At 40.5% G+C, this 13,787-nt stretch overlaps 1 protein-coding gene across 2 annotated transcripts in view; it reads right to left on the bottom strand.

Annotated features, from left to right (window-relative positions):
* TMPRSS9 (transmembrane serine protease 9) overlaps positions 1-13,787 on the bottom strand; it is a 239,511-nt gene that overhangs the window by 2,668 nt on the left and 223,056 nt on the right. For both annotated transcript variants that reach the window (XM_044305598.1, XM_044305607.1), the window contains exon 20: positions 11,293-11,429. In XM_044305598.1, the coding sequence (XP_044161533.1) occupies positions 11,293-11,429 (137 nt within the window). The remainder of the gene's footprint in view (positions 1-11,292; positions 11,430-13,787) is intronic.

The following is a 13,787-nucleotide window of genomic DNA, read 5'->3' as shown; positions in this document are numbered from 1 at the left end:
GCTACATAAAGGACCATCTTCATCAGAAGCAATATAATGCAACAGTATCGCAAGGGAGAAAGCCCATTGGACAACGGACATACCGAAAAAATAAATAAATACTGTAGGTATGTGTGATGCAAATAAACTCAGTATATACATTCTAGTAAGATCCCAGAGATACAAAGTTCAAAAAGCGAGCAGCCAAACATTCAAAATAATGCATACAGTAAGTGTAGGAGGGAGGGCTGCTGTAATATACATGCACGAAGAAGTCTCTAAGATCCCACAGAACAGAGAGAGCATGGTGCCACAGTACAGGAAGAATGTACTGAGCTCACTGACAAGGAATACCAAGTGCAGGTTAGTAATGGAATTAAGCCACCTGCACCAAATGTTGAATTTCACATCCTTGTTTCTACATTAAGGCCTCTTGCACACGAACGTTATGTGCCGATGGCCACGGGCAAATAACGTTCGTGTGCGAGAGGCCTCAAAAAGTTAAGTGTAGAAACAAGGATGTCCGTAATACACGGGCACCGGCCCTTGTGCACTCCGCATCATGGAAGCACTATGGAGTTCTTCTGTGGTGTTTCTTGTACATTTTCTTTATTTTAAGTGAATGCAAAAAATATATGCGTGTCAAAGTTAAATTCACTTTGACATTTTATAAATGGTGATAACATTTCCATATAATGATGATATCAGAGTTTGTCATTTGTATAGTAGAAAATGAAAAAAGTTATACAATATAACATTGAAATAATAGGGTGAATGTGGGGGAAACAGGGTAGGGGGAGTAGGAAGGCAGGGAACAGGGAGGAGAGGGGGAAGGGGGAAAAATTAACATTTAAGGTATCAGTCAATTTGAGAAAGACTGAAATATCTTAAGAATCTTATGCATGGGTATACATTAGTTATACATCTAGGAATCACAAATTAAACTGGTCTCAGAGACCTCATTAACTTTTGACATGTAATTTATCCGTTTTTGCCATATAACATCATAATTATCAGCATTATGTTGAATAGTCCATTTACGCTTTTCAAATTTCTGTACTTTATACACTTCTGTCCATTCCATTATGTTGGGTGGATCCTCTTGAAGCCATTTTCTTGGTATAGTCGCTTTTGCTGCATTTAGGAAAATGTTCATAAGAGTCGACTTGAAAGGTATTTGAGACACGTCATAAATATTAAAAAGAACAAGTTTCTCAGAAAGAGTGATCTTTGTGTCTAATATGTCGCCTATAATTTTACAGATTGCCTTCCAAAAAGGGATTATTTTTGTACATGAATACCAAATATGTGAGTAGGTGCCTAAAGCAGAATGACATCTCCAACATTTATTGCTAATTTCGGTGTTTATTCTGTGCATGACTAAGGGAGTCTTATACCATCTTGAATTTATTTTGAATTGTGATTCTTTCATGGCATATGAACATGAGGTCTGGTTTATATATCTTGTCATTTGATCGATTTGGTTGTCATTTAAGTGATGTTGTAGTTCCTTATTCCACTTTTCAATGTACTTAGGAGGAGCGTTGGTGTCATTTAATATTTTATACCTTTTAGATAGTATGTGCTGGGGTGTGTCATGGGTATGGAGTAAAATATTCATAGTGTTGTCAGTGCACTCCTTATAATTAGATCTCCACTGTGATGTATTTTTAGCTAACATACTATATTGTTTGGGTGTTAGATTTTGTAAACCTTGGGAGTTTCTAATTTCTGGAAGTGGTATGGTATTATCCTTGTAAATATCTTTTAATTCTAAATGTTTATTTAATGTATTGTCTTGCAACGCTGTAAGTACATTTGTCCATGTATGCGGGATAAGGCTAATTACTGGAGTATTTAGGTCCCCGCTTGATATCAAATTTTGTGTTTTGTTTATACCGTGCCATTTACCTAATATTAATCTTGTGAATATGTTTTAGATTTTTTTAGTTTTCTTCGTGTAATTGGACGTTTTCCACAATAAAGCATATAAATTGGTATCAGTACATTCACGTTCTATGTCGACCCATTTTTTCTCTGGTATGATCTTCCTCCACTCTATAATTCTGGATAGAATGGAAGCTTTATAGTAATTTTCCAGGTAGGCCAGTACCGACATTTTTCCCTGACCTAGTAAGTGTCTTGTAATGGATTCTGTTTTGCTTGTTCTGCCAAACAAATTTAAGAATGTTTTGTTTTAATTGTTTAAATAGGGTTGATGGTAATTCTATTGGTAACGTTTGGAAAAGATACAGAATTTTTGGAAGTATGATCATTTTAATTAAATTTATTCTGCCAAAAATTGAGAGCCAAAGTGGTTTCCAATCCATCAGTAGTTTGTTGACCTCCTTAATTAATGGTGTGAAATTGATATTATATAAGTCTTTTGGTTCACTGCATATATTGATCCCAGGATTTTTTTGCCACTTTGATTCGGGGGGTAGTTTAATTTCATCCCAGAGTAGTGTGTCCAAGGTCACATTATAAAGTTCAGATTTGCTGAGATTTATTTTGAAGTTGGACACCTCTTGACATTTTTCAAATTCAGTAATTAAGTTAGGCAGGGATTTTTTGGGATTTGTAATGGCAAAAAGTGTGTCGTCAGCGAAAGCTGCTATTTTATGTGTCTTGTGTTTTGTTTTGATACCTTCAATATTTGGATTATTCCTAATTTTTGAAAGAAAAGGTTCCAAACATAGCACAAAAAGTAACGGTGACAGAGGGCACCCTTGTCGCGTACCATTGTATATTTTAAATGGGTTCGATAGAAGTCCATTTATTCTGATACAGGCTGATGGCGTAGAGTATAGTGCCATGATCTTTTCTATGAATGTTTGTGGGAAGTTCAATTTCCCCAATACTGCTTTTAGAAATTGCCAGTTTAGTCTGTCGAACGCCTTTTCGGCATCAGATGCCAACAGGACCAACGGAATCTTTTTGATTTTTGCGAGCTGTATTATATGTAGTACTTTAACTGTGTTGTCTTTCGCCTCTCGCCCAGGAACAAAGCCCACCTGGTCGCTATCAATTAGTGCGGTCAGTAAACTCTGTAATCTATTCGCAAGTACTTTTGCGTAGATCTTGACATCGTTATTCAATAGCGACATTGGTCTGTAACTGCTACAATCCAATTCGTCCTTGCCCTCCTTGGGTATAACCGTGATATGTGCCAGTAAAGACTCGTTCCTGAGCGGGCAAGCTTCAGAGATTTTGTTAAAATACGCCACTAGATGGGGTGCGAGAGTGTCCTGGAATTTTTTGTAATAGATAGCAGAAAAGCCATCTGGGCCTGGGCTTTTACCATTTTTAATATCTTTAATTGCGTTTTTAATCTCTTCAATAGTGAAGGGGGATTTAAGTTTTTGTCTGGTTTCCTCGCTAAGTTGCGGTGGGCTATATTCTTTTAGGTATTCGTTAATGGCTGGATTTGTATTATTTTGAGAATGAGTGTTTTCTTTTAAGTTATATAGCTTTCCATAATATTCTCTGAAGGTATCTGCGATTCTGTTGGAATCAGAAGTTTCTACTTTGTTTGGCATCCTAATTTTGGATATAATTGTCTTGGCCCTATCTTTTCTTACTAAATTAGCTAACATTTTGCCGCATTTGTTAGCGTTTAAATAGTGTTTGAACCTGGATAGAAATAGAAATTTTTGGATATCTTGATCTAACAATTCCTTTAAATCTTTCCTTAACCTTATCAATTTTTGTCCCAAGGCAGTATCAAGCGTGCTTTTATGTGTTAATTCCAATCTTCTTATTTCGCTCATTAAATTTTCTAAATCTTTAGTGCGTTTTTTCTTCTCTCTGGCACCCATTTAAATCAAGTATCCCCTTACTACTAACTTGTGTGCTTCCCATATCGAAGGGTTACAGTTTCCCTCAGAGATATTTTCCTTAAAGAAATTTTCTAAGTGGGTGTTGAGTATGGTTACATTATCCTGTTTTGCTAGGAGGCTTTCGTTTAATCTCCATGTACCTTTACTTTTATTTGTGGGAGAAGATTGGATTCTGATATATAGTGGGGCGTGATCCGAGAGAGTTATGGGTTTGTAATCTGCTTTTTTAACTTCATCTAAATCTCTTTGGTCTATGAAAATGTAGTCTATTCTAGTGTATACTTTGTGCACTGTTGAGTAGTAAGAGTAGTCCCTAACTGTAGGGTGGAGAGCCCTCCATATATCAACCAATTGGTATTGTTGCAAGATCTTTTTAATTGCTCTGAGTTTTGGGGCTGAGTTGATTTACCTTTTGAAGAGTCACAGCTCGGTTCCAGAGCAATGTTGAGATCTCCACCCACAATCAGGGATCCCTCTAAAAAGGGGTCTAGCTTTGTAAACACGGTTTTAAGAAAGTTGACCTGTTTTTCGTTAGGTGTGTAGATATAGTTTATTATTTATATGTCCTTTTACAAAGATATATCTTCCTTCGGGGTCTGTTATTGTGTCTTTATGTTTAAATTGTAGGTGTTTGCTCAGAACTATTGATACACCTTTTCTCTTTTGTAAAGGGGTGCATGCATTAAACCATTTGGGGTAGTATTTATTTTTTGTAATTGGCGTATATGATTTTTTAAAATGCGTTTCCTGCAGAAAAAGCACGTCAGCATTTTCTTCCTGGAAAAATTTCAGTAGTTGGCTCCTTTTTGCTGGAATGTTAATTCCATTGGTGTTAAGTGTAACGGAAGTGAATCCTACCGTCTTTTAAAGTTATCTTATGTAAGATGACTGAGTGTAAGTTATGTTGACTGGTACCTTTAAATAGGGAGAAGTAGTAGCAATGAACAAAACCAGTAGAACAAACAAAGGAAGTTTTTCCCAGTACACCTCAAAGAGTATGGTACTGAGGTTAGTATTAAACAGATTTAGTGTCTGAGTTACAGGGGAGTCCAAGGAGGATTTCCCCGTAAATTAGAGTTTATGGTACCAGAAGGGCACCACTAGGGTGGGGGGGGGGGGAGATAAATGTGTATTAAATATCAACTTATACAATTTGCCCTAAAATTGGGCAGAACTTATGATAAAACAAATATAGTGACGGAGAACAAACATAATATAGGTCAGATCTGACTGGGGAGGTGGTCACGGCCAAACAGCAGAGGTCACCAGCTCAGATTCTTGTATGTATTAGACCTTAAGTAGGCGTCATGAGCCCGACATTTGTTACAAAATTAACTTATCATATGATAAAGGATATCGGGGATTCTCAGCCTGGAGTGAAGCTTCTCCCATTCTTCCTTGGGACTCTGTAATGGTTGACATCAGGAGTATCTCTTCTTCTTTGCTTCGGTGTTACAAATTTCTCCCATCTGTCTGATGTTGGAAGTTCCGGTATGCTGTCTGTAGTTTCTTCTGTCAACCAGTCTAGGACTTCTATGTTTCCAATGTTAAGCTTTGGGATTACAGAGTAGAGTTCGTCTGGAGATCTTATTGTGAATGGGCGGCTGTTATGGGTAACTAAAATTCCAAATGGGTATAGCCATCTATATCTTATCCCATTGTCTCTCAGCGCTTTAGTAAATGGTTGTAAACATCTTCTTTTTTCAAGTGTTAATCTTGAAACATCTAGAAAGATGGTTATTTTTCTTTCCCTCATATTCAATTCTTTTAGCTGTCCTGGCTTTACGTAGAATATCTTCTTTTGTACGGAAACTCAGGATGTAACATAGGACATCCCTAGGTGCATCTTTGGGTGCATTTCTTGGTCTGAAGACTCTATGAACTCTTTCTAGGCCTAGATCTTGGTTTGCTTCTTTACCCAGTAACTCGCAGAATATGGTTGTTAGGACTTCATTTAATTCCTTATCTTCCATGGTCTCAGTCAGGCCTCTTATCCTAAGATTGTTTCATCTAGACCTGTTCTCCAAGTCATCAATATGCATATTTAGTTCATAGATACTTTTTTTGTTGTAATTTGATTTGATTTTCCATATGCGAGGCGTGCTGAGTTACTTTTTCTGATGACTCTTCTAGTGAGTTTACTCTAGTATGTATTTGATTTCTGCAATTTCTGACTTCAATGTATTGGTTAGTTCCTGAAACATATCCCTCATTGTTTTTGAGGTTGGAAGAGATTTAATGTATTTTTTGGGGCTTGTGACGTCTTCCTGTTCTTCATCTGTGTTTCTTCATCGCTATCTGACCCTGACGGCATGGCTTGCTCAGCTGCAAATTTATTTTTGGGTCTCATGGTGGTATTGTTCCCTACAGGAGAAGTAAAATCTTCTTTAGGTACTTTGACGTCTAGCACTTTATTTGATGTTTTGTTAGATCTGTTTACTTCTACTTGATTTTTAAATTTCTTTATACCTTACTCTATAACTCTGATGAGGTATCAATTTTAATTGCCACTAATGCTTTGAGAAGAGGGATCGAGAGACAGTGGGTTGATAGATTTTCACTTTGTGGGAGAAGCTTTCTTCATATTAGATTAATGGGAATATATATTCTCCATCACGATATACGTGTTTTAGTGTTGAGTATTAGAGGACGACATTTTAGTATTAAAGGTTCTCATATATGGCGTGAACTCTTCAAATCACCTCTGAGCAGCTCTGCAGCTGGTTACGTCTATCTTGATTAATTATTTTCTTGAGAACCAGCGAGTCCTCTATGTTATTCTATCTAGTTGAATTGAATGTTCGCATTAAATTTTCCGAATAAAATTTTCGGATTGAATTTTCGATTATTTTTCTGTGATGCGATTTTTTTCCTTATATGAAAATTCGCAATATCCGTTTTTTTCTCTACGAAAAATCGCAACACCCGATTTCATCAAATGCTGTAGGGACACGGGGGGGAGAGGGGTTATAGCTTGGATATGTGCTTAGGACTCACCCGCTCCTGTGTTCCATAGGAAGCTGTGGCTTTTCACTTCAGTGTTCCTTCTGAACACCCAACTGGACTGTAATTATGACTTTCGGCCGGAGGTCTGAATCTTCAGTAAGACTGCTTGGGAGACGATCACAGCGCTCGTCTGGTCTATCCGATCCAATTACTTGGTGAGTACGCTGCCACCCGACTCTGTCCCCGGAGTCTATTCCACCAGATGTATAGTGGGCTGAATCGATCCTGTTGTTTCTGGTAGGCTCTGGATGCCTCTTTTATTCTGGGCCCGTTTGCAGTTACTAAGCGTCCGCTTTGTCCCTTCGCAGTGTAGTAGCGTTCGGGGGTTGTAACTTTAGTCCGCGGTCTTGGAACCGGACTAGGCCGCAATGTCCGGCACTGCTGCAGGAGCCAGTTTCACCGGGGGTGTAGCTGCGGTGGTGCTTCTTTCAATCCTCCGGGCTCATGAACTTGTGCAGGGGGGACCCCACCAGAGTATATTTTAGAGACTCACCACTTCTAGGAGTTAGTCGGCTGATCCGCGCCTCTCAGGCCTTAGCAGGCTGCTTCTTTTTCAGCTTCAAGCCGCAGTACACGGCACCATAGGCAGGAATGATTTCACCGGCAATATTGTAGTTGTGGCTTCTCCTTGTCCTCCGGTTTTATTGCTTTGTGAGAAAAGTCACCTCTGAGATGTTATTCAAGGGATTATCTCCTTTGGCGGCCGGCCCACGCGACTCTGGCTTTAATAGGCCGCAGCTTTATATATCCTCCAGGATTTGGTTCTGAGTCCAATAAAAGGATATTTATGTCCAGCAAGAGTGGATCTGTTATAAGATAGCGTTTAAAAGTGCTTTTGGGTTCTTTTGATGGCTTGATGTGCTTAGATTCTTTTAATAGAGCAGGAGCTGCAGCTCAGTGCGTCCTCTCTCCTCGGCAGTTAGCTCCGTTCCCCTTCCGTGGTGTTTCTGTTTGTACCTCCACACCGCAAAATAATAGAACTTGTTCTAGTTTTTTGCGGTGCGGACGGATCACGAACCCATTCAAGTTGAAGAGTCTCGATCTATCCTGGCCGCCGCACCTGCATTGGGGACCGCAAATTGCAGTCCCCAATGCATGGAACAGATGCACAACATTCGTGTGCAAGAGGCCTAAGGGTTATGGTACGGTTAACTGAATGAATCCAGTCTTGAAGGGTAGATGGGGTAGAGGCCAAAGAAAACCTATTCACTTCTCCTAGCATGATCGAAGTTCTCGCATAGGAAGAGACTGCTATAAGAGGAAAAGAAAGGATCACTGAAGAGGAGGCATATTTTGTGCCTTCTGGGATTGAATCACGAAGAAAGAACTCTTGCAGACAGGGCAAGACCAGAATAAATGGAAGAAAGATTCGGGGATCTCCTTACATTTAGGACCAGCTGAGCTGTGCTTCGTGCACAGAGCAGCAGGGAATTAACCGTGACAGGCCTGGAAGGCTTTAGCAACTGCAATGGTAACCAATCGGAGCCCCACGATTTCACTGCGGGGGCTCCAATCGGAAGCCAGAGGGAGCCGCAGGTGCCGCGATTGGTGTTTATCGGTGTTGAGGGGTTAAATGACAGGGTTCAGCGGGATCACTGTTCCCCGTCATTGCGGCCGGGTGCCTGCTGTATGATACAGCCAGCACCCACTGCATATGGAATGGGATAACTACAGCAGCCCACTACTTGCATTCCCTCAACCACTGTGACGTACGGGTACATCATGGTGCTTGAAGAGTTAAATATTCGGTCTTCAAATTGCTTGTAACATAGACTTTTGAGCCCACTCCATACATCCCTTACACACAAATGTTGTACAGTTAGGTAATTTTGTGTTAAGCAGTTGAAGATACTTCTAAGGCTAGATTTAAATGAAAAGACGAACTGTATGCCATAGTTAGGTTCAAAAGTGTGGGGAAAAATGGCAGTGCACCCTATGAAGTGAATACTAATGAGTGATTTTATTATGGAAGCGTTCATCAGTACACTGTAGGAGCGTGGAGCGGTGAATATAGCGTTTCTACTGCTGGCTGTACTCACTGCTCCCTTGTCTTCTGCCAAGTGCCCACTGTGCTGTGTCCTGACTATGTACAGTGTCAGCGGGTAGTGCACACTATGACGTCATGCTGTGCAACATCAGCCCCTCAGTGCAGAGCTGCAGCAGCAGAAGACCAGGGAGCGGTGAGTACAGGAAGAGCTCACTGGATATAATGAGTGGTGGCATCGTCCAGAGCAGGAGAGGCAAGTTCTTTTATTTATTTTATGTCTGATCTGAGGTATAATGAAGCTTGTGGGTCTGATGAAGATTAAGAGTCTGATCTGAGGTCTGATTTGGGGTTCTGATAAAGATTGGGGGTTTGATCTGAGGTCTGATAAAGATTGGGAGTCTGATCTGATGTCTTATTTTGCTCCTCTAAATCCTTATGGAACGAAAAATATGGTATATGTAAAAAAGAAAGAAAACAAGTGCTCAGAGACAGCAGAAAGACAGGATCCTATAATGCTTAGTTATTGGACCAATATCATGGGTGATACTCCCCTTTATCAGGTGGTAAATGACACCGACTTTTCCCTTTTCCTGAATCACCTTCATAGTATTTTGATCTTGTCATCCAAGTTGAACATGTGATCCAATGGATATTACCTTAGTGGTCCATAAATAGTACTCCAAATGCACTAAGTTCAAAGGTGTACAGTGCATTTGGAGGATGACCTGTCACTCGTGTGGCACTTGACACAGGTTACCGTTGTGGCCAGTGATTGGCTGCAGTGGTCACATCGCACCCATCAGGATGTTGATGCCAGAGCATCACAGAGCTGCAGAGACGGCCGGGGAGCAATAGAACCAGAATCCCGGGGTGGGGACCAGGTAAGTATGAACCCCACTGCAGGTCTGCCACTCTCTGAGGTCTTTTAAAGTCTAGGATAATCCCTTTAATGCATTTGTATTTCCATCTACTCCTGATGCTGGATAGATTATTTCCTACTAGAGAGGCTTTCTGGTTTAGACAACCCATTTCTATATTCCCTGCTTGGCCTTCACACACAACTGTAGTTTTGGTCTGCGTCTGATCCACATTTTTTTTGGCGGTTTGGATGCAGTTACGGACCCAGTCATTTCTATGGAACCACAAAAAATGATGTAATCCATGTGCTGTCTGCATCGTGTGTCCATTCTGCACATTATAGAACATGTCCTATTTTTGTCCATTTTGCGGAGAAGAATAGTCATTTTTTTTATATTGGGATGAAATAAAATGCTGCACGCACATGTATCCATAGAGGACCGTAAAACACGTGTGCATGAGGCTTTAACCAGAGCCATTACAAAGAGAAGTTTTTCCTCTAGAGGAACCAGCATATCATTACATTGCCCGGACCAGAGAATCTCCTGTATTTGTGCATGCTATGGAAGTTTGAGGTGTTCAACTCCTGAGCAGAAGTAGTCACAGCAAGAGATAGTAAATCACCATCATACAGCTGGACCACTGTTTGCATATCTATCCATGGGATACATGTAACCCAAAATAGCAGTTAATGGCATGTTAGGAAGTCTTACTTTAAAGTAGCCAACTCCATCAAAGGGAGTCTGTCAGCAGTTTTGACCATGCTCAACTGCACTCGATAGCAGTAGGTAGAGGCTGGGGAGTACAGTACAAATATTTGTGGAGCTTTTCTCATCAGGACTTTTATTCTGCTCCTAAAGTTCTAAGGATGAGCTACACTGTGAAGTTCTATCTGCAATGAGCTGCTTTACAGCCCCTCTCCTCAGCTCTGAATGACAGCTGTAGTGTCCAACCAGGAGACCAGTACATCTGTCACTCAGATGATAAAAGGGGAGCTATGAAGCAACTCAATGCAGAGAGCACTCCACAGTGAAGCCCTGCCTTTTTAGGCATTGCGAGAGCAAAATCTGGCAGAATAAAGTGTCATTTTCACGCTACTCCTGATGATAAAGTCTCAACAAATGGTATCTTTGTACTGCTCTCCCTAGCTCCTACCTAGTGCTGTCAGCGGTTTAGCAAGGTGAAAATTGCTGTCAGAAGCCCTTTAATCTAACATGTGTAGAAGCAATGCTGACTGTTGTGTGAATACATGCTAATATGTTTTATTTATATATCTTAAAGGGATTCTCTCATCTCCGAAACACGCCCAACTACTGTATGCAGTGTATAGCATAAGTGGTGCCGGGTCTGATTATATATCTTTATACTCACTTGCATTCCAACATGGTGCTCCTACAAACCAGCAGTAAAATGGATTGATAGGACTCACAAACATAATGGAAAGGACTCATAGAGGAGTCCTATCAATGCATTTTACTGCTGGTTTGTGGCAGTACAGCATTGGAATGCAAGTGTGTCTGATAACTGGACTCTGCATCACTTACACTATACCCCTATATCTGTAGTTTGGGAATGTTTTGGAGCTGACAGATTCCCTTCAATAAAAAAAAATTATATACTTACAGAGCAACTGTCAACACCACCTTGCATGAACCCAGCACAAACCATTCTGGGGCTTATCTGAATGGGATAGAATTTTTTACATGTTTGATCTCCTACAATGGTGACCGAGGCCTTCTGGAGCTGTCTGGACATTGGACCTGAAATATACACAAGCAAAGAACATATATAAGTATTTTAGAGATGTCAATAAAGTATGTCATGTGAGATAGTATAATGGTATGGCCATATGTTCAGGTTTTCTGATGCAGTTTTGGAAGCAAAAACCAGAAGTGAATAAAAAAATATAAAAAAAATATTAAGTTGTATCTGTCCTCAATACTTTCTCTACTTTTATGATCAACTCTTGATTTTGGCTTCCAAAACAGCATCAAGAAACCTTAACATGTGTCTGTACCCTAACTGCTCGTGTTCGTATTGTCTCCCTATACCTATATTGAAAACCTCTACTTGATGAAAAAATAGGTAATATTCTGCCTTCTAAACTTCTAGCATTCATTGAAATACTGCTACACAAGTCTCATACTAAAGGCAGGTCCACTTATGTAAAAACCCTCTGTATACAGGACATTTTTCCACAAAAAGAAATGGAAACTCAATGGAGTCTATTTGGGTCATTTATGTGCCAAATCCAGCACTTCTGTATTTTAGCTGTTTTGCATTACTAACGCTGCTGTGAACGTGGCCTAATATGCGACTCTTTTCTGTTGCATACCCTCTTCCTAGAATTCAAGAGGAGCATTGCCTGGCCTAGAAGACTCCTCATGCTGTTTAAGGCGCTCTCCATAATGAGATATTGTATTCCCCAAATCCTGACCTAGGCCTCTCACCCAGTTAAGGCTACTTTCACATATCTATTTTGGAATTCTGGTTTTGAGATCTGGCAGAGCATCTCAAAACTGGGCCAAACCAGTTCCGTTTTGTCCCCATGCATTCTGAATGGAAAGAGATCTATTTAGGATGCCTTCCGTACTGTCAGCATTCCGTTTTGTGACCGGACACAAAATCATTGCAAGCTGCGGTTTTGTGCCTGGTCATCAAAACTGAACACACTGGATCCTAAAAACAATGTAAGTCAATAATGACGGATCCGTTTTTTTTTAGGATCCTAAAAAAAACTGATCCGTCACCCATTGACTTTCAATGTATTTCGTGATAGATCCAGTTTGTTCTGTTTTGATTTCACACAACCGCATCGGAACGGAACAGAAGCATATTCACTGGCTCCCCAATGCCCAACGAATTCACTTCAAAGTACTAACAAATACATACAAGGCCATTCAAAACCTGTCCCCTCCCTACATCTCTGAGCTACTTTCCCGATACATCCCCACACGCACTCTCCGATCCTCACAATACCTTCTTCTCTCCCCTTATCGCCTCTTCCCACAATCGACTTCAAGATTTCTCCCGTGCATCCCCCATACTCTGGAACTCGCTACCACAACATATAAGACTCTCATTTACAGTAGAATCCTTCAAAAGAAACCTGAAAACCCACCTCTTCAGACAAGCCTACAACCAGTGACCCTGCTGCCTCTATACCGCCATGACCCGCTTCACCCTCACCTACTGTGTCCTTCTCCCATATCATGTAGATTGTAAGCCCTCACAGGCAGGGCCCTCTCTCCTTCTGTACCAGTTTGTAACTCGTCTTGTTCATGCTTAGTGCAATTGTCTGTATTATGTATGTGCATCGCTTATCATATGTACAGCGCTATGGAATGAATGGCGCTTTAATAATAAATAATAATAATTGATGTGTAAAAGAAAAGGAACAATTTTGGGCAGGTTTTGAGATCCTCTGCCGGATCTGAACAATTGAAACCAAAACGCATGTGTGAAAGTAGCCTAAGCCAGTACTCTCTGCTCTGCACTGATCAGGGGCAATCACCCTGAAACAGCTGTCTGCAGATGAGGCGCTTGCTAAGAGCTTATTTGCATATCCCCTTCATAGAATTCCAGAGGAGCGTTGCCAGGCCTATAAGACTCCTCAGTCCACTTAAGGCACTCTCCATAAGGAGATATAGAATTCCCCAAATCCTGTTGTATGTTTGTAATGTGCTACTTAGAGCCTATTCTCACTGCTTTTGCAGCATACCTTGTTCTGAGAATTCTCCTATGAATATCTCCACTGTGTGCTACTGTATAGACATATAGTGACATACAACTCCCATGAGCAGTATACAGCTCACAAAAAACATATACTGTATACCAGCCCAATGGAAACCAAAAGGACTCTCTTTTGCCTCTGTTCTGTTGACATACAAGTCGGGAGATTTGCAGAACTTAAGTCAAATTGACACTGCAAACACAGTGCAAATTCAGACTTAGGCATTGAATGAAATACAATTAACAAAATTGATACAAAGGTATGTGTAAAGGGTGTCTCTATGAAACTGGCTGACCTGTTACATGTGCACTTGGCTGCTGAAAGGATCTGTGTTGGTCCCATGTACATATGTGACTGCATTGCTGAGGAAAATGATGTTTTATTA

Source organism: Bufo gargarizans, chromosome 1 (genome assembly GCF_014858855.1).
Source record: "Bufo gargarizans isolate SCDJY-AF-19 chromosome 1, ASM1485885v1, whole genome shotgun sequence".
Lineage (NCBI taxonomy): Eukaryota > Metazoa > Chordata > Amphibia > Anura > Bufonidae > Bufo > Bufo gargarizans.
This window is presented reverse-complemented; position numbering and strand designations above follow the sequence as displayed.